General features: G+C 41.7%; 1 protein-coding gene across 1 annotated transcript in view; it reads right to left on the bottom strand.

Moving 5' to 3' along the window:
• The window catches only part of LOC139411179 (collagen, type XXVII, alpha 1b), a 136,154-nt gene that overhangs the window by 78,810 nt on the left and 37,431 nt on the right, over positions 1–19,913 (bottom strand). Inside the window, exons 5-8 of the mRNA XM_071157097.1 lie at positions 17,084–17,137; positions 12,164–12,217; positions 11,769–11,822; positions 4,125–4,169 (exon numbers count right to left, since the gene is read on the bottom strand). Coding sequence (XP_071013198.1) covers positions 4,125–4,169; positions 11,769–11,822; positions 12,164–12,217; positions 17,084–17,137 — 207 coding nt within the window. The remainder of the gene's footprint in view (positions 1–4,124; positions 4,170–11,768; positions 11,823–12,163; positions 12,218–17,083; positions 17,138–19,913) is intronic.

The following is a 19,913-nucleotide window of genomic DNA, read 5'->3' as shown; positions in this document are numbered from 1 at the left end:
AAATTCAGAGCGTTTCGATCTGGCCGAGGAGTAGGTTTGATCTGAGCATTCTGACCTTACAATGGCAGTCAAGCACCCAAGCTAACTGGCTAAAGTTATATATATATATATATTTACCCCTTTTTCTCCCCAATTGGTAGTTACAGTCTTGTCCCATCGCTGCAACCCCCATACGGACTCAGGAGAGGCGAAGGTCGAGAGCCGTGTGTCCTCCGAAACACAACCCAGCCAAGCCACACTGCTTCTTGACACAATGCCCGCTTAACCCGGTAGCCAGCCGCACCAATGTGTCAGAGAAAACTCTTACACCTGGAAACCGCGTCAGCGTGCATTGCGCCCAGCCCGCCACAGGAGTCAATAGTGCGTGATGGGACAACAACATCCCTGCCGGCCAAACCCTCCCCTAACCCGGACGATGAAGGGCTAATTGTGCACCACCCCATGGGGGGGAATTGCCTAGGCAACTGAAGACAAAGTTTCATCACGTTGTTAAGAGTCCATGTTACAGTATATCCTGTATTTTAACGGTTATGACGGTTATTTTATTTTCATGACGGTCCATAACTCTCGGTTACACTGCAATTCGGTAATTGTGCCAGCCCTAAGAACTCTGGGCCAAAGTGAAAACCTTTAAAGGGATACTTTAGGATTTTGGCAATTTGGCAAATAACTTTTATCTATATCCTCAAAGTCAGATGAATTTTTGGAAATCAGTTTTATCATAGATAAAACATTGAGAGATATTTCACCAGATGTATAAATGTGAAGCATCCTCTTGGCATTTCCATTCACTACCAAATATGGTAGTGAGAGGAAGCTCGCTGGCCGGTAGTGAGAGAAAACGTAACAATATGGATTTTGGTCGCACATTCTGCACATTTTGCACATTTCCTCATTGATGAAACATTTGATCTCAATACAGTTTTCTGTTCCCAAAACTAGAATATGTTATGAACAGAGTGGACAAAGTTTTGTAGAGTACCCTTTGAAAAAGTTTTAAAAAGTCACATTATTTGGAAGGAGTGCAAAAGTGAATTGAGTTATTGCACACGCGCACTTCACAGACTAGGCGTGACCTAACGAAAATATGCAGATGCATGCTAGAAGGCACCAATAGGATCTTGCAAGCTCGTGCTTGGCTCTGCCCACCTCCTTGCTTGTTCTGCCCACTATGACTAATTTGTTCCCATTGGAAACGTCAGGCTGTGATCTATTTGGCTTAGTTATAAAAATCTTTGGTTTTCTGTCTCTATGTCCAGTATAAAGGAAGTTAAAGATAGTTGCAAGCAGATACCCATATATAGTTGAAGTCGGAAGTTTACATACACCTTAACCAAATACATTTAAATTTAGTTTTCACAATTCCTGACATTTAATCCTCGTAAACATTCCCTGTCTTAGGTCAGTTAGGATCACCACTTTATTTTAAGAATGTGAAATGTCAGAATAATAGTAGAGAGAGAGATTTATTTCAGCTTTTATTTCTTTCATCACATTCCCAGTGGGTCAGAAGTTAACATACACTCAATTAGTATTTTGTAGTATTGCCTTTAAATTGTTTAACTTGGGTCAAACGTTTCAGGTAGCCTTCCACAAGCTTCCCACAATAAGTTGGGTGAATTTTGGCCCATTCCTCCTGACAGAGCTGGTGTAACTGAGTCAAGTTTGTAAGGCCTCCTTGCTCGTACACGCTTTTTCAGTTCTGCCCGCACATTTTCTATAGGATTGAGGTCAGGGCTTTGTGATGGCCACTCCAATACCTTGACTTTGTTGTCCTTAAGCCATTTTGCCACAACTTTGCTTGCAAGTGTGCTTGGGGTCATTGTCCATTTGGAAGACCAATTTGCGATCAAGCTTTAGCTTTGTCTTGAGATGGTGCTTCAATATATCCACATAATTTTCCTCTTTCATGATGCCATCTATTTTGTGAAGTGCACCAGTCCCTCCTGCAGCAAAGCACATGATGCTGCCACCCCTGTGCTTCACGGTTGGGATGGTGTTCTTCGGCTTGCAGGCCTCCACCTTTTTCCTCCAAACATAACGATGGTCATTATGGCCAAACAGTTCTATTTTTGTTTCATCAGACCAGAGGACATTTCTCCAAAAAGTACATTCTTTGTCCCCATGTGCAGTTCCAAACCGTAGTCTGGCTTTTTAATGGCGGTTTGGAGCAGTGGCTTCTTCCTTGCTGAGCGGCCTTTCAGGTTATGTCGATATAGCGATATAGGACTTGTTTTACTGTGGATATAGATACTTTTGTACCTGTTTCCTCCAGCATCTTCACAAGGTCCGTTGCTGTTGTTCTGGGATTGATTTGCACTTTTCGCACCAAAGTAATTTCATCTCTAGGAGACAGAACGCGTCTCCGTCCTGAGCGTTATGACGGCTGTGTGGTCCCACTGTGTTTATACTTGCATTCTATTGTTTGTACAGATAAACGTGGTACCTTCAGGCGTTTGGAAATTGCTCCCAAGGATGAACCAGACTTGTGGAGGTCTACAATTTATTTTCTGAGGTCTTGGCTGATATCTTTTGATTTTCCCATGATGTCAAGCAAAGAGGCACTGAGTCTGAAGGTAGGCCTTAATATGCATCCACAGGTACATCGCCAATTGACTCAAATTATGTCTATCAGAAGCCTATCAGAAGCTTCTAAAGCATGACATAATTTTCTGGAATTTTCCAAACTGTTTTAAGGCACAGTCAACTTAGTGTATGTAAACTCCAGACCCACTGGAATTGTGATACAGTGAATTATAAGTGAAATAATCCGTCTGTAAACAATCGTTGGAAAAATTACTTGTGTCATGCATAAAGTAGATGTCCTAACCGACTTGCCAAAACTAGAGTTTGTTAACAATACATTTGTGGGGTGGTTGAAAAACGAGTTTTAATGACTCCAACCTTAGTGTATGTAACCTTCCGACTTCAACTGTACCTGTTCTGACCAAAACAAATGTGAAAAAGTATTTCTCCACTAGTTGCACAATACATGACTGTCAAATACTATTAGTGTAAAATGTTGAAATATTGATATGTACATTTAGGCAATTCTTGAAGGTCTGTAACAGTTGCCATGATAGATAGCCATTGATATATTGCCCCATGTTGCTTTTGGAGAAACAGAAGATATATGTAGTTGCCAACTTAAGTGTATGTAAACTTCCGACTTCAACTGTACTTCCCAGCCATTGCATTAAGGCTGGTTTGCATTGGGTCGCCAAACCACCTGCAACTTCCTTCATACTGGACACAGAGACATAAAAATGGACCTCATTGCCAAAATCCTGAAGTATCCCTTTAACTAGGCCAATGTTCTTCCCTGGTCAGGCCATGTGGTCAGTGAAAACTCCACGCTCTTTGTTCTGATAGTACACTACAAATTGCACATTCTTCAGTACACTTAACACTATTTGTAGTTTTTTAAGGAATCTTGGGGAGTAGTGACCTTAGGGTGTCCAGACTAATTGGCCCACTTTAAGCTCTGCCAGAAACTAAATTTCTCTGGCCAAGATTCCTTAGGTACTAATGTGTTCATGTGTAACATCCTCCCTTCAGAATAATTAGTTTCCTCTCTCTCTCTCTCTCTCTCTCTCTCTCTCTCTCTCTCTCTCTCTCTCTCTCTCTCTTTCTCTCTCTTCTCTCTCTCTCTCTCTCTCTCTCTCTCTCTCTCTCTCTCTCTCTCCCCCTCCCTCCCTCCCTCCCTCCCTCCCTCCCTCCCTCCCTTTCTCTTTTCTTCTCTCTTTTCAGGAATTTATGTTTTGGTCTTCATGGAGCAATGTGTTCTGACAGCCGAGCCATAGCTTTAGCTTTGTTGGGTAAACAGATGGAGAGTCTTTTGTCTGATGTATTCCACTCTAACAGCAGTGGTTCAAACTTCAGACCCAGTCAGGTAGACAGACACATTAACACCAGCAGAGACGGAAAGACGGCAGCTGTTAGAATAACCACTGAAATATGTACAACCGCATGAGGATGTCATTCATTATGCTAAGTTTTATGTAACTGCATTGTTGAAGCTGCCCTATATGTTTATGTTTTGTTAAGTAGAAATGATTGATAAGATATGATCACTGAGGAAAGATAAATGTCATTCTCATACAATAGAAAAACAGAATACTCACAGAATCTCCTGGTTGACCGGGGGGACCAGGGTGGCCTTTCTGTCCCTGCAGAGGAAAAACATTAGACAACTTTGAATGGTTATTATTTTGATCACCTAACTCGCCATAATATGTACTGATAGGCTATGCTTCGTTTCAATTGCTGTATACTACCAAGATACAGACTCACATGTACTCAATCAGAGCCCTCTGGAAAAAGAGTATGGTAATATGAACCTCCCGGGTAGAGGATATGGAGTTTCTGATGATCACACTTCTTATGTAAGTCTACAACACACACACACACAGCACTGCAGGGTGCTGAAATCATGCCCCTCCTCAGCATTACATCGTGGAAATTCCTCACCTCGTTAGCTTGTAAAGGAACTCATAAACTGATTATTTAAGAAGCTATGGATTAAATAAACAAAAAAATCAACAACAACAAACAGCAGGCCATTAATCAGCCATAAGGTTGTGAAATTGTCTCAGTATACGCTACACAGGTACAATGATTTTATGTGCAGCACACTACTAATTTCAAATATCCTTGAATTATGGATATTACATATTCTAATATATTATTAACATTGTTGATTACATTTAGTATTAAAGTGGTAGCTATTCCAACATCAGGATTTGCATAGGCTCTTGAGGAACTCAGACACTTCTTCTGTAAGCTACAAAACTGTCGGTGTTCAACCTTAACATGTGATGACAATACAACATAACAAATGAACAGGACATTTACTCTCACGGGTGGCCAAAAATAAAAGCCATGCCCCTACCAAGACACGCCTCCAGCCTTCTGATCTGTCCCGCTGGGTCATATCTTAATAACCCAGCATCAACAACCCAACCTGGCTCTTTTTAAATAAAACAACCCAACTAAGTGACCCAATGCCTGCAACCCAGCAGTTGGTTCATCCAAACAACCAAGCAATTGTAAGAGTGTATGCTAGGTTGAAGATACTGTAGCTACAGTGCATTCGGAAAGTATTCATACCCCTTGACATTTTCCACGTTTTGTTACATTACAGGCTTTATAAAAAATTTCAATCATTACAAATTAAAATCATTAATCTACACACAATACCCCATAATGACAAAGAAAAAAATGGTAATTGTTTTTATTAAAAATAAAAAACTGAAAAAAGTTGTTTACAATATTATTCAGACCCTTTGCTATGAGACTCAAAATTGAGCTCAGGTGCATTCTGTTTCCATTGATCATCATTGAGATGTTTCTACAACTTAATTGGAGTCCACCTGTGGTAAATTCAATTGATTGGGCATGATTTGGAAAGGCACACACCTGTCTATATAAAGTCCCACAGTTGACACTGCATGTCAGAGCAAAAACCAAGCCATGAGGTCAAAGGAATTGTCCGTAGACCTCAGAGACATGATTGTGTCCAGGCACAGATCAGGGGAAGGGTACCAAAACATTTCTGCAGCATTGAAGGTCCCCAAGAACCCACTGGTCTCCCTCATTCTTAAATGGAAGAAGTTCGTAACCATTAATACTCTACCTAGAGCTGGCCGCCCGGCCAAGCTGAGAAGGGCCTTGGTCAAGGAAGTGACCAAGAACCTGATGGTCACTCAGAGTTCCTTTGTGGAGATGGGAGAAACCTCCAGAAGGACATCCATCTCTGCAGCACTCCACCCATCAGGCTTTATGGTAGAGTGGCCAGTCGGAAGCCACTCCTCAGTAAAAGGCACATGACAGCCCGCTTGGAGTTTGCCAAAAGGCACCTAAAGACTCTCAGACCATGAGAAACAAGATTATCTGGTCTGATGAAACCAAGATTGAACTTTCTGGCCTGAACCCCAAGCGTCACGTCTGGAGGAAACCTGGAACCATCCCTACGGTGAAGCATAGTGGTGGCAGCATCAAGCTGTGGGGATGTTTTTCAGGGACTGGGAGACTAGTCAGGATAGAGGGAAGGATGAATGGAGCAAAGTACATTGAGATCCTTAATGAAAACCTGCTCCAGAGCACTCAGGACCTCAGACTGGGGTGAAGGTTCACGTTCCAACAGGACATCGGCCCTAAGCACACAGCCAAGACAACACAGGAGCGGCTTCGGGACAAGTCTTTTAATGTCCTTGAGTGGATCAGCCAGAGCCCAGACTTGAACCAGGTCGAACAACTCTGGAGAGACCTGAAAATAGCTGTGCAGCGACGCTCCCCACCAAACCTGACAGAGGTTGAGAGGATCTGCAGAGAAGAATGGAAGAAACTCCCCAAATACAAGAAGACCTGAGGCTGTAATCGCTGCCAAAGGTGCTTCAAAAAAATAGTGAGTAAAGGGTCTGAAATACTTATGTAAATGTGATATGTTAGGTTTTTTTTCTTTATAAATTTGCAAAAATAAATAAAAACCTGTCTTTCTTTGTCATTTTGGGGTATTGATGAAGCAAAAAAACTGTTTAATGCATTTTAGAATAAGGCTGTAAGGTAACAAAAATGTGGAAAAAGTCAAGTGGTCTGAATACTTTCCGAATGCACTGTAGCTTGCAACCTAAGCCAACACCTAATAATTATGCTCATAAACAAATTCCATTACCATCACAATAATCTTTTCGGAATTAAAACAGGCTAAAGTCATATAGTATAATTGGGAAAGGGGGATACTTAGTCAGTTGTACAAGTTGTCTTCCGCATTCAACCCAACCTCTCTAAATCAGAGAGGTGCGGAGGGCTGCCTTAATCGACATCCACATCTTCTGCGCCTGTGGAACAGTGGGTTAACTGCCTTGCTCAGGGGCAGAACGACAGATTATTAACTTGTCAGCTCGGGGACTCGATCTAAGCTCCTACCCGCCAGGCTACCTGCTGCTTGGCTTGACAGACAATGTTGTATTATTCAACATTGCTATTAAAATAGTACTCATATAGGAATGGGTAATTGTTTTCAAGTTGCTAGCTATCGCATAAAGCCATCGTCATATTTGCATCTTTTTCTGAGTCTGGCAGTGCAACAAATCCAACGGCAAAATAAATTCAAAGTGCTCCGCATGCGCCAGCAAAAAGGTTCCTCCAGGAACCCCTTGCTACATTGGAATATTAAAATATTCCTCTAAGAACCCCTCAACTAACCAAAGGTGCAAATATGAACCCAGTGACTGCAATGGTTTCTAGAAGAACTCCAGGGTTCCTCAAGTCACCCGTAATTCTAAGAGTGTGTACAAGTGCAATACTTTTAGACAATAAGTTGTCTGCACAAGGCTTTGGCATGCTTTAACACTAGATGGTCCTTACACCTTATTCTGAGAAACATACTATAAACCGTAGTATGAAAATTCCCCGAGTCCTACTGTCAATCAGTGTATCAGGGGACAGTTTGGAAACAACGAGCTGCAGTAGCAAGACTGAGGGCACTTCTGTTATTTCAGAACCTGCATATCTGACTCCTGAGGTACTTAGCTGACAAACTCCTGGGGAGACAGAGAGACAGGAGTGTATCCCCTGCGTGTGTGTGTGTGTGCGTGCAAGCATGTGAGTGTGTGGGTGCGTGTGTGTGTGTTATGTGTTTATGTGTGAGTGAATGTATCCCCTTCAGTTGTGCCTGTGGCTGTCACTGCAGGCTCCTGCTAATTAGCATGCCTTTCAGCAGCAGCAGCCACACTGAGTAAACCACTGCATGCCAACACCACCATAGAGACAAATACACCAAACACCAAAGCACATATTGCCAAGTCCCACAGTGTTACGCGGAGTGGAACAGGGGAACCTAAGAGCAGACTCAGACGAGGAGACTGGGATAACGTAACCAAGGTATTTATTGAAACACAGGGGGAAGATGGAGTGCAGGTCAGGGGAAGCTCGGGTGGGTTGCTGGAAACCAGGTGCGGAGGCTGAGGCTGGAGCGAGAGGGGTTGAGACAGAGTAAGCAGGTCCGGAGGAGAATCCAGGACAGAGTAGCAGGATGACGAGACGTGGGACTGGAGACAGGGACCAGAGTCAGAGCGGGCAGTACTGTAGCGGAGAGGAAAACAGCATCAGGCAAGGAAAACAGGCATAACAGGATAACAGGATCTGCATAGTAACAAACGGCTAGAAACGTAGACTGATTGAGCAGAGATTACGGTCTGGCAGCCGGGAAGTGGCAGGGCTGAGTATTAGTTTAGTAGAGGTCTTGATTATGGAACAGATTGCAGCTGGTGGGGATCTGCTCTGACTCCAGCACACCTGTCTCCACCCACACAATCACACACACACACACAGAGAGAGAGGGAAAGAGCACTGGGGAAGGCGGCAGGTCAAGTAGACACAGGAATAGCAGTAGAGGGCGTTGCAGGAGCAGGTGTGACACACAGTTTACATACAGAGATGTTGAGATACGTCTATGAAGCCCAGTCGTTGTCTTCAACGGGTGATTCTAAACAGAAGGCCCAACAGATTATTATTATTCTTTTTTTTTTCTTTTTTTTTACAAATAATCCCTGCAACCAATCAGCCAGCACTTGAAGACAGAGATGACAATTTCCCAGCCTCAGCAGACCTCGCCTGTGTCCCAAATGGCACCCTACTATATTCCTTTTATAATGCACTACTTTTGACTAGAGCCCTACGGGCCCAGCTCAAAAGTAGTGCACTACAAAGGGAATAGGCTGCCATTTGGGACTCTGTTCTATAAAAGCGTCACTACCCAGCCCCCTGGAGCAGAGTAAAAAGTCATGGCTGAGCCACTGCACAACCATGGACAAGGGAAGGGGGGAAGAATGCGTCTGAGCTCCAGAGCCAGCGACATACAGCTGAGTATAGTAAAAGGAGGGAAATGCTGCAGTCTCTGATCTGAGAGTCCATGCCAGAGAGACAGAGGAGCAGTGTGTGAGCATGTGTCTGAATGTGCAGTCCCGTGCACATAGCCATGGCTCACAGCTCCAGAGAGGAATATTGGTACTCTCTCATTCAAGATGAGTTATTTATTAGACTAGCGGATGTGTAATCCATGGTCCTATTACAAACATTTGCCCAGTTTTGCATCTGTTGGTATACATTGGAATTTTTATAATTTCAAGGCAGAATGCAAAAGATTTTTTGCAAACAGCATACTTATGACGCAGTAAGGTATTGTATAACCCCTCTTGTATGAAGCAGTAAAATAACTTTAGCAGACAGAAAATATTATTTCCATTGGATTTATATATTTTAAATGAGAAACTGGTTTCATATTCTCAACTCTTTCATCCCCACTATTCAATATTGACTGTGAGAGGGATTTTTAGAAAATGTCATTTTGCACAAATCAACATTTCCTGAAGAAATAGGAAACCTAACCAAGGCCCAGCCACCAAATGTGTCAGATCATCACCTACGTATAGTCTGGAATACGAGAGGAAAGTCTAGTAGAAAAAATACCTAGTATCTAATAAAAATAATTCCACCGTGCCAATGCCATCACGGCTGGGCTGGCTGTGGAAAGGGCAGGGTCGGCCAGGACCAGACCCATGTGAGCGAGCACACACACACACACACACACACACACACACACACACACACACACACACACGCGCGCAGCTCCAACACCGTCCAGATGCTCTACATAGTGTGTCAGTTTCCCCACCGCCTGACTGCCTCTTCTGATTTGCCAGACAACCCTGACTGCAGGGTAACTTCGCCCATTAAATCTTTTACACGTTTCCCACCGAGGGAGAGGCTCTGCCAGGGACAAGGGCATGGGGTACAACTTCAAGGGGGGCGGGGGGGGGACTAGATGTTTAGGTAACAAATGCACCATTTAACTGCAACAAATGTAAAGTGTGAGATTGTCATTGCTTTACAAACTATCGTTTTATGTTCCAGCAATGATGCAATTTAAAACATACATAGTAACTGTCAGTCACCTCTTTAATGGAAAAAAGGAACGGCTATTTTCCAATAAACTCCTCTTTCCATTACTCACATCATACAGGCAGCATTCCAAATGGCACTCTATTCCCTATGTAGGCTCTGGTCAAAAGTAGTGCAACAGGGAATAGGGTGGCATTCAGAAAGTAGTGCAATAGGGAATAGGGAGCCATTTAGGACGCAACAACAGAGAGAGCTGAAAGAGACCCCCTTCTTCCCTATTTAGATTGGAGTCTATTTTAGAGTGAATGAAACAACCTTGACTGTAGCCTAGACCAGATGGTCTTTCACCGTCAGCTTGTCCTACTACGTAACAGATTGTTGTTATGCCAGGTTTAGACTTTTACTGCTCTCGTACAAATGTGTCCAAAACAGACTACATGAGTATTGTGTGTGTTGCTAAACAGATCATTACGGCGCCGGTGATAACTTCTAAATTAGCACCCGGATCAGCCCTCAAGTTAAATAGTACAGTCATCTGTCATTTCAGGTAGACTCAACCATAGGCTCAAAGTATTTGAAAGAAAACAAATACTATTTGAACCCCGGTCAGCACCAGTTGGTTCGAGGCCTAAAGTTCCCCTGGCTGTACTGTACTCAGAGTTTCTGTTTCTTCCTGCATTCACAGATTTCTTCTCCCTCTGGCAGTGGACCATGTGTGGAATAACCATGAATCACTGCCTGCCAGCAGTAATTTAGGAGAGGTAGTGTCTCCAAGTCTTTTTCCACCAGCTTTTATTGTATTTTCTGGTAATGAATAACATGTGTTTGCTGTACGGCAATCAGGTAACTTGAATGTAATATTTTTTGCAATGATGTTTAAAGTAAAGTTTTGTGTTGAGTCTTGTGAAAATCCATACAGCTAATTATGTTTTCCATTAGTCAACAAATATCTGTATCCCTAACATGGAATAAACTGTGTGTGTGTGTGCGTGTGTGTGTCTGCGTGTTTCCGAGTGCATGTGTGTGTGTGTGTGTGTGTGCGCATGTCTATGTGTGTGGTTGTATGTGTGTGCGTATCTGCTCATGCATGCGCCTGCGTGCATGCCTGTCAGTGCATGATGAGTATGTGTACGTGGGCACGGAGCAGATTTCCTTCTTCCCACCTGAGTGTGTGTAATAGTCTCCCATGGTAAGTGATTAAGCTGTATTACAGGCCCAGGGCAAGGGCAGGACAGGAGTGAAGCCCGCAGGAGTGCATCTTAAGACAATGTACACTAGCAATAGGATGTGTGTAAATTGAGTTGAGACAGTACATGAAAAAGAACTCAAGCTCTATAACAAAATGCCATTAAGATTTCAGCAGAACACTACTGAGTATTGAGGACAATTGTCAAAGAGAGGGAATTACATCATTTATTTTATACTGCGTGTGATTCCCACTGATTCCCGCCCAAAAAAAGACTCTCCTCAATCACCCTCATCGTGTTGGAAGCATTGACGATGAGGTCACAACCCAGCTAGTATATTCCAATCCAGCTATTCCAGAGTGTGAGCCTGAAGAAGAGTCGGTCTGAACACAGGTGCACTAATGTACAGTACTACTACGCCTGCACAATGTTAGGCTCCTCTCCAAACAAGAGAAGAAACATCCCGTGAGAAAAATGCTCTTGGCTTCGGTCCTCCTAAACAGTCCTTTCTGAGAAATTCCTGCTGAACACTGCTCATAGGGATTTAGGAATGGGCAGGCAGGGTTGGGGTGTAGCGTAGGATTTAGTGCACTTCAATGTGGTCCTCTGTACTCATTCGAAGAATCTGATTCATACAGTATCATGTGTGGCGGGGTTACGGGTAAAGTGGTTTCCTACCTTTCTGCTAACTTGACCAGTCAGTCCAGGGGGTCCTGAAGCACCACGGTCTCCCTATAAAGATAATAATGATTTATACAGTATATACTCTTCATTCTCAGGCTAATTGTAAAGTAGCGAATACATGTAAAACCAGTGATGTCATGGAACATGTCTGAATGCCAGCTAAGACAGATAAAACAGTAAGTCATATCGGACAATTGAAAGAATTGGGTTATCGCAAAGCGTGTTTCCATTTTCTCGAGTAACTCTCTATGACCGAAGTAAAATTCTCTGTAACAGATAACTTATTACATTATTGAATCATGACATTATCCGGTATTATTACTTTATCCGGTGTTACACTCTCCTTTTCAGAGAACGACACAGTGAAACACGAAACACAAGATGCTCACTCTTTCTCCTTTTGGTGCTCTGCCAGGTGAAAGGCCAGGGTCTCCTTTTCGTCCCTTGAACACACACACACACACACACACACACACACACACACACACACACACACACACACACACACACACACACACACACACACACACACACACACACACACACAGAGACAGAGAGAGCAAAAAACAAACGGTTTAGTTTAGACAGATTCCGCTGATTCCCATGACGTCTTAGTCTCCAAATAACGAACAGATGTAGATTTCTGAAATATTTAAAGAAGGTTCAGGCCGGAAACCTCCCCTCAATAATATTAATTGCTGATACGTTTTGGTGCAAGCTGCTTCGGCCAAGCCCGGATGTTGATTTCTCCCTCATACTTAGACTTAAAGAGCCTACTCAATGTTATGAGTCAATGTTAGGTCTAAATATAATGGCTTTATTTACATGTTCTCTACCGTCATGCAGAACTCAGGCGCTAAAGTTGACATGAAAAGGCCTACGGTACTCACTGCTGGTCAACGTTAGTGATCCGGAACACGCACGCAATAGCTTGACGTAATGGTGCATTTACACATTCTCTGCTGAGCTATGCTGTTTAATCACACGAAAAGTGGAAACATTACAGTACATGCTTGCATGCAGTGTAAGGGAGGGAATGGGTTCGCACACAATAGTAGCAGTTGTATTTACACAAGACAGAGTCCATTAATATTTCAGTTTACAGCAAAGCCTCTAAAAAGCCATTGGGAGTGACCAGGCACATTCCTTGTCCTTTTCAGGCAGCAGTGGGATGTGGTCTGACTGCTGCTGTACTCCAGGGAACTGGGAAGGGCTTACTTTTAAATATTACTACTGTACCATGAAGACGTTGGACGCTATTCATCTATGGCCTCAATCACATATAAAGTCAGGACCCTTGTAGGGGCCCTCGTGATGACCTTTCATTTATAAGTAGGGCCCAGAGTTTTGACTGGTCAAGTCAGGTGGAAAGGAAAACAACCTTCAACACATGTTAATGGAGCCATTCAAGGATTAACACAGAAACATTTGCAACCAGCTGTAAAATCTGTGTTTGTTCAAAGGAATTGGATCAAAAGGAAAATGATTTTTACAAACACTGGGCTTCTGAACAAACACTGTATGTGAGTAACTTTTATGAATGCTCTCCGGCAGTTAACAACTTTTTCCTGTGTGCCTACAATAAAAAAAAAGGTTGGGGAGCGATTTTACATCTCCACCTCTGAATGCACCAGGCCTATTTCAGCAGGTACTCCAGGTAACAGTCACGCTCCTGTTGGTTCTAAAACGGTGAAAAGGCTTAAACGGACACAAAATAATACAATTATTCCACAAGGTCATTGATGGTGGAAATTAAATTATACAATTATACATTTCCATATGAGCCCCAACTTGGCATGAAAACCGGCACGTGTCCCAAACAGCACTCTATTATCCTTGTAGTGCACTACTTTTGACCAGAGCCCTGTGAGCCCTGGTCAAAAGTCGTGCACTATGTATAGGCAATAGGGTGCCATTTGGGACACAGACAAGGTCTTTCTTTAAATGTCCCTCAGACCAGCCTCACCTGGACACGAATGGGGAAAGGAGGTTGTAACTGGTGCCAACATCTACACTCGGGAACAATGTAGGATTTCACTGTCCATCACTCTCTTTTATCGGAGAGAGGAAATTTAAAACAAGTGAAGCAGTTTATTTACACTTGAGGACCCACTGTAAATAAAAAAATAAGTTGTTTAATTGTTTGTCTTAAACTACAAAAGTCAGCTTTCTCCCTCTCACTGTCTATATCAGAAGTGTCACGGGCACAGTTCTAAGAGGACAAGACCACATACTGGGTAATTGCACTGGGGTTGTGTCAAAAGGGACAGGGGTTGCACACAAATGAGCTTTTTCCATCTCAATTGACAGTAGGTCAAAGTGAGATGGACTACCTTTGGTGACGCGCCAGCTCAACTACTACTCGCTATATCCTCTCTCTCTCTCTCTCTCTCTCTCTCTCTATCTCTCTCTCTCTCTCTCTCTCTCTCGCAAATCAATTTCAATTCAATTCAATATTGACATGATGTAACAATGTACATCTCCCTCTCCCCCTCTCTCTCTCTCTCTCTCTGCATCTCTCTTTCTCTATGTTCTTCTCGCTCTCACACTTTCTCTAACTGTCTTTCTGTCTCTCTGTGTCGCTCTCTCTCCTTCTCCCTCGCTTTCTCTTCTTCCATTCTAACACATAAATAAGCGTTATGGTGGTATGAACATGGGCTCCAGTCAAAGGCTGGTATTGATAACTTTTTACTATTGTGAACATGGAGTGGAAAAAATACCAGTTGAAATTGAATGTGCCCATAAGGATTAAGTATGGAACAATAACATGAAAATGTTTCCATTCTAGTTTAGTAACTTATTACTTGTGAATTCATAAAAGACGCAGTCAACAGTCTCGCAGTTATCCATCCATCAATGATTCAGAGAGTGTGGAACAGTAGGCTATGTTTTATGACTGATCTGAGTGTACATGTAGTGAATTTTAACAATATATACACTATCTATACATTAACTATACATTAGCTATACATGCCAGGGACATTCAAAGATGTCATTCAAGTACAGTAACCTCCGAATGTATTTGCACCCTTGATAAAAATGAGCAAACAATATTATAAATCTGGTTGTTTGGATCCTGGATGCTGCTTGGACGAGCAGCGTTCCAAGCCGTGCAGTATTGGCCATCACAGACACACCTACATTTTGTCTGCTAACAGTTCCATCTGAAAATTATCACTGTGCCTCCATAAGAATATCATGTTCATGTTGCTGTCCAAAGAGTCTCTTGTATTTTTCTCAACTTGCACATTATTTACCCTTGCTTCCAGCCTAGCATTTAGTTTGGTACAGCCAGGGTTAATATACTGTATGCCTCGCTGTCTGCCTGTCTGACCTCGGAAACAATGTTTCACTTTTGAACTTCGATCTCTGTAGTACCACAGATAGAATGAACATTGCCCAGACAAGACAACCTTTTCTGAGAAAGTCGAAATCACACATCAACGTCATTATCTTGGACATATCCAAGTAAATGCCAATAGAAAAAAAAACTCAAACAAACAGAAATGCAGCTAGTGTATGGTCATTCCAGGTTCAATGTATGACGTGACTGAGTTAGCTGAAGTTGGCTAGCGCAAGTGATAAGAACTTTACCCAGCCTGCATCGCAACTGTTTTGTATAGAACGGACGACCAGTCCAAAGATTTTTATTACTAAACCTAATTGTTCTATCTGTGACCAGTCCTTTTGCATAGTCGGAAGTTTACATACACTAAGGTTGGAGTCATTAAAAATCGTTTTTCAACCACTCCACAAATTTCTTGTCAACAAACTATAGTTTTGGCAAGTCGGTTAGGACATCTACTTTTGTGCAAAACACAAGTAATTTTTCCAAACAATTGTTTACAGACAGTTTATTTAACTTATAATTCACTGTATCACAATTCCAGTGGGTCAGCAGTTTACATACACTAATTTGACTGTGCATTTAAACAGCTTGGAAAATTCCATAAAATGATGTCATTGCTTTAGAAGCTTCTGATATGCTAATTGATATCATTTGAGTCAGTTGGAGGTGTACCTGTGGATGAATTTCAAGGCCTACCTTCAAACTCAGTTCCTCTTTGCTTGACATCATGGGAAAAACCAAAGAAATCAGCCAAGACCTCAGAAAACAAATTGTAGCCCTCCACAAGTCTGGTTCATCCTTGGGAGCAATTTCCAAATGCCTGAAGGTACCACGTTCATCTGTACAAACAATAGTACGTAAGCATAAACACCGTGGGACCACGCAGCTGTCATACTGCTCAGGAAGGAGACGCGATATGTCTCCTAGAGATGAACGTACTTTGGTGCAAATCTATCCCAGAACAACAGCAAAGGACCTTGTGAAGATGCTGGAGGAAACAGGTACCAATGTATCTATATCCACAGTAAAACGAGTCCTACATCGACATAACCTGAAAAGCCACTCAGCAAGGAAGAAGCCACTGCTCCAAAACTGCCATAAAAAAGCCAGACTACGGTTTGCAACTGGACATGGGGACCAAGATCGTACTTTTTGTAGAAATGTCCTCTGGTCTGATGAAACAAAAATAGAACTGTTTGGCCATAATGAACATCGTTATGTTAGGAGGAAAAAGGTGGGGGCCTGCAAGCCGAAGAACACCATCCCAACCATGAAGCACAGGGGTGGCAGCATCATGTTGTGGGGGTGCTTTGCTGCAGGAGGGACTGGTGCACTTCACAAAATAGCGTCTGTAGCAACATGACCAACCAGATTTTTGTCCGCACTATATCTTCTAGTGGAAAATTGAAATTGTGTGAAATTACTTATTAAAATAAACATTTTATGAAAATATGTAATAGAGCACTGCCTCACGTGCCTTATTGCTTAAATACAAATGCTGAGCTATATTGAATGCTCCCCAAAAATTGTAATATCTTCTTTTATACTATACAATTGCTAAGAGAAAGACATTTTTTGTTTAACAAGTTGCAATGGGAGGGTGCCGGATAATCATTTTGACCATCTAATAAAAACATTTTTTATATATATATATTACCTGTTAAACAAAATATTTTACTCCTCGCGTATGTATTATTATAAAATAATATAATTTCCCCATTTATTTTAGCATACAACATAACTCAGTATTTGTATTATTTATTTTATACAGTTTTTTTTGCTCATCTTTATCAAGGGTGCCAATTATTTTGGAGGCTGTACATTACCAAGCACTCCAGACAATTTTAGAGCATGGTGAGAACCTGAAAGAGAGAAGCTATTCATTCTCACCCATACACTGTCACTTATATCAGTCTCTATATTGTCCCTCTAATATTGGCCCAATCTAATAAATACATACCTTGAGTCCAGGGGGTCCCGGGCGACCAGGGTTTCCATGGGGACCAGGAGGACCCTGCAAAACAAGAAGACGCAATGTTGAGGAAAATTAAGATTAAGGAGAAAACGGGTTCATCAACCACACATTTGTTTCAAAGGAGTCACTGGAATCCCTATCTGAGTAATGTTACCGCGTGTGGAGTTTCCACTCTCTGGTCAGAGCTGAGCTCTTTCTCTCTGTGTGTGTTTCTGTAGGTGCTCTGTAGGCCATATGCCAATGCCTGTCTGTCTTTTTGTATTTCTGTCTGTCTGTCTGACTGTTTCTCTGCCTGCCTGCCTGTCTGAGTTGACATATGGATGTGATTTTCCTCATCACTTTTCCAACAGCATCCCAGAGGCTCACAGAGAAGAGTGAAGGCAAGGCCAGTCACCCATTCCTATAGTCACAGTGGATACTCTGTCTCTCTTACAGAAGTTGTACCACAAACTGTGGGTACATGTATACTCCTTTTGGACCAGGCCTGCCAAATGTTTTAGCAGGGGACAAACTAAATATAACAACCAGATATAAATCCACCGGTGATTAATGGTAGGATAAGTCCTTTTGGGGAAACAGAACATAAATTCCAAACCAACCAAGTCGGGCCCATTCAACAGGGACAGGGATCGATAAGACTAGGGCTGTGCGGTGAACGTATTACCACCACACCGGCAGTCACGAGTCATGAAGGAAATCAAATTCACGGTAATTAGGCTTCTCCAAGCTCTGATGCTGGTGAGCTCATGTTGCGCAACATTTCAATAGGCTATACAATTGCATGAGAAAACAGAGTAATGGCCTCTACTAAAAATAGGAGGATCAGCTTTCTATAGGCTAGGCCTACTATATTTATTACTCAACTTTCCTAATATTAAGAACATTGCTTATTTACAACAGGAGTATAGCCTACCTGGCTGGCATGAAGGTAACCCATGGTGGAAAGCGACCTCCATTCGCTATTTAAGTGCATTGATGACATGTATTTTTTTTCCTGCTGACCCTGATAATAATGGTCCATATCAAATCAAAACAAATTATAAGACATATATTATTTAGTGTATGTAAAGACAAGATGAAACGAAGAATAGTCTGATGGGTATATATTAGCCTATCACTTGTGAATTATATATTATCACTTGAGAATGATGCCGAGCATAAGAAACAATGCCTTTTTTGGGACTTTTTCAATCATAGTTGTACCCTTAATGTAGCCTAGCCCATAGGCCTATATGTTTCATAATGTTTGTATCACAACTAAAGTGGCCAAATAACTTCTTAAAATGAATCACATTAGTACGCTTTACAAGGGGTGTGTAGCCTAACTGGCATACATAAGCAGCATGTGAGTTTCAATTTTGGGGAAGATCATTTTCAATATAAAAAGGCACCTTTATAATAAAAGCATTACATTTCGATTTAGAGCATTAAAGAAATTGAATAATTTATCTGAGCAACCCAGAAACCTTTCAATATACACATTCAAACAATACTTTAGAGCCATTTAAATATAATACATTGGAAGGTTGTGCGGGACTATGGAAAATGAAGGAATCAATCTATCTTTTTAGACTGTTAAGAGTATTTATCTGGTCATTATGTCAGTGTATTATGTCTGTTCGTAACAGTGTGTTATATGAGAAAATGTGATCGTATTATAAATTGTATTTTAATGTTTAAGGACTCTTGGAAGATTAGTCCAAATGAGGACTATGCATAATTGCATTTGCGGTCCCTTTTGATAACTGTCTTTTCTGCTAATGGAACATTCGCGCTCATAGCCTACTGCCATGTGCCCTTTGCTGTGCTTATAACGTGAAGAAATAGCCTAATAGTTTATCAATATTTTAAGCTAAACGTTCTGATCTGTTGAATCACCCACATTGTGTAAAAAAAGTTTTTGGGATGCTAGTGATTGTATTAATTTGGGAACTATCGCATCGCACAACTGTCCCAAACTATGTTCGGAATATTTTTTCTCTCACAGAGAATAGAATAGGTTGACCTTTGTACTATGTGGGATTGCAGATTGACATAGGCTAGTGCTTTTCATGTTCGTTAGGCCTTCTCATATTGTTTTGTGATGAAAAGTAAACGTGGACAGTTTTTCCAATATTTTCAACATGCACCTCGAATTGGATAAGGACGCGCGCAGTTGCATCCCGATTGTGTGTGTCTTCACTTTTAGCCTGTGAGAAAGACCGTGATGGATGGAGCGTGCAGCACTCAGGGAGAAGAAAAGGGTATTCCGTCGTGATATTCTTGGCATTATGAAGGGGTTGTCAATTTACTGACGTTGTGTGTACAGCCTGCGCAAAAAAAAACAAAGCAGAGCTCAAGCAATTTTTTCAAATCATCATTAGAGTCACATCATGCAGCCTTACAATGTCTTAACATATAGCCCAACGTTTGTAGAACAACTAAAGTTACATTAATAACTCCAAATTAAGCCTTTACGAAGACCTATTTCTTTGTTACCTGCTCAACACAGAATAGCCACATGTGTGCATTCCCTCAAATCATTTGTAGAAAAGATCCTTTCTATTTTATTCAGCTTTGTTCAATTTTATTCTTCATACTATAAAATAATGCCACGGAAGCAAATCTTGTCTGCTAAATGAACTAGTGTAGCCCACTGCCATTTGGCATAGCCACATCAGGACCTAACATAAGGACAACTCAGAGTATGCTATTCTGTTCTTCTGAAATAGACTACATTTTCTTCATGTCATGCTTTTTTAGACCTGTCTAAAATAAATGAATTTATTGGGAAGGTGTAGGCTATATTGCATGGATTTATTAGACTTTTTAAAAT

Source organism: Oncorhynchus clarkii, chromosome 6 (assembly GCF_045791955.1).
Source record: "Oncorhynchus clarkii lewisi isolate Uvic-CL-2024 chromosome 6, UVic_Ocla_1.0, whole genome shotgun sequence".
Lineage (NCBI taxonomy): Eukaryota > Metazoa > Chordata > Actinopteri > Salmoniformes > Salmonidae > Oncorhynchus > Oncorhynchus clarkii.
Note: the sequence above shows the minus strand (reverse complement) of the source record. Positions and strands in the feature narration are given on the sequence as shown.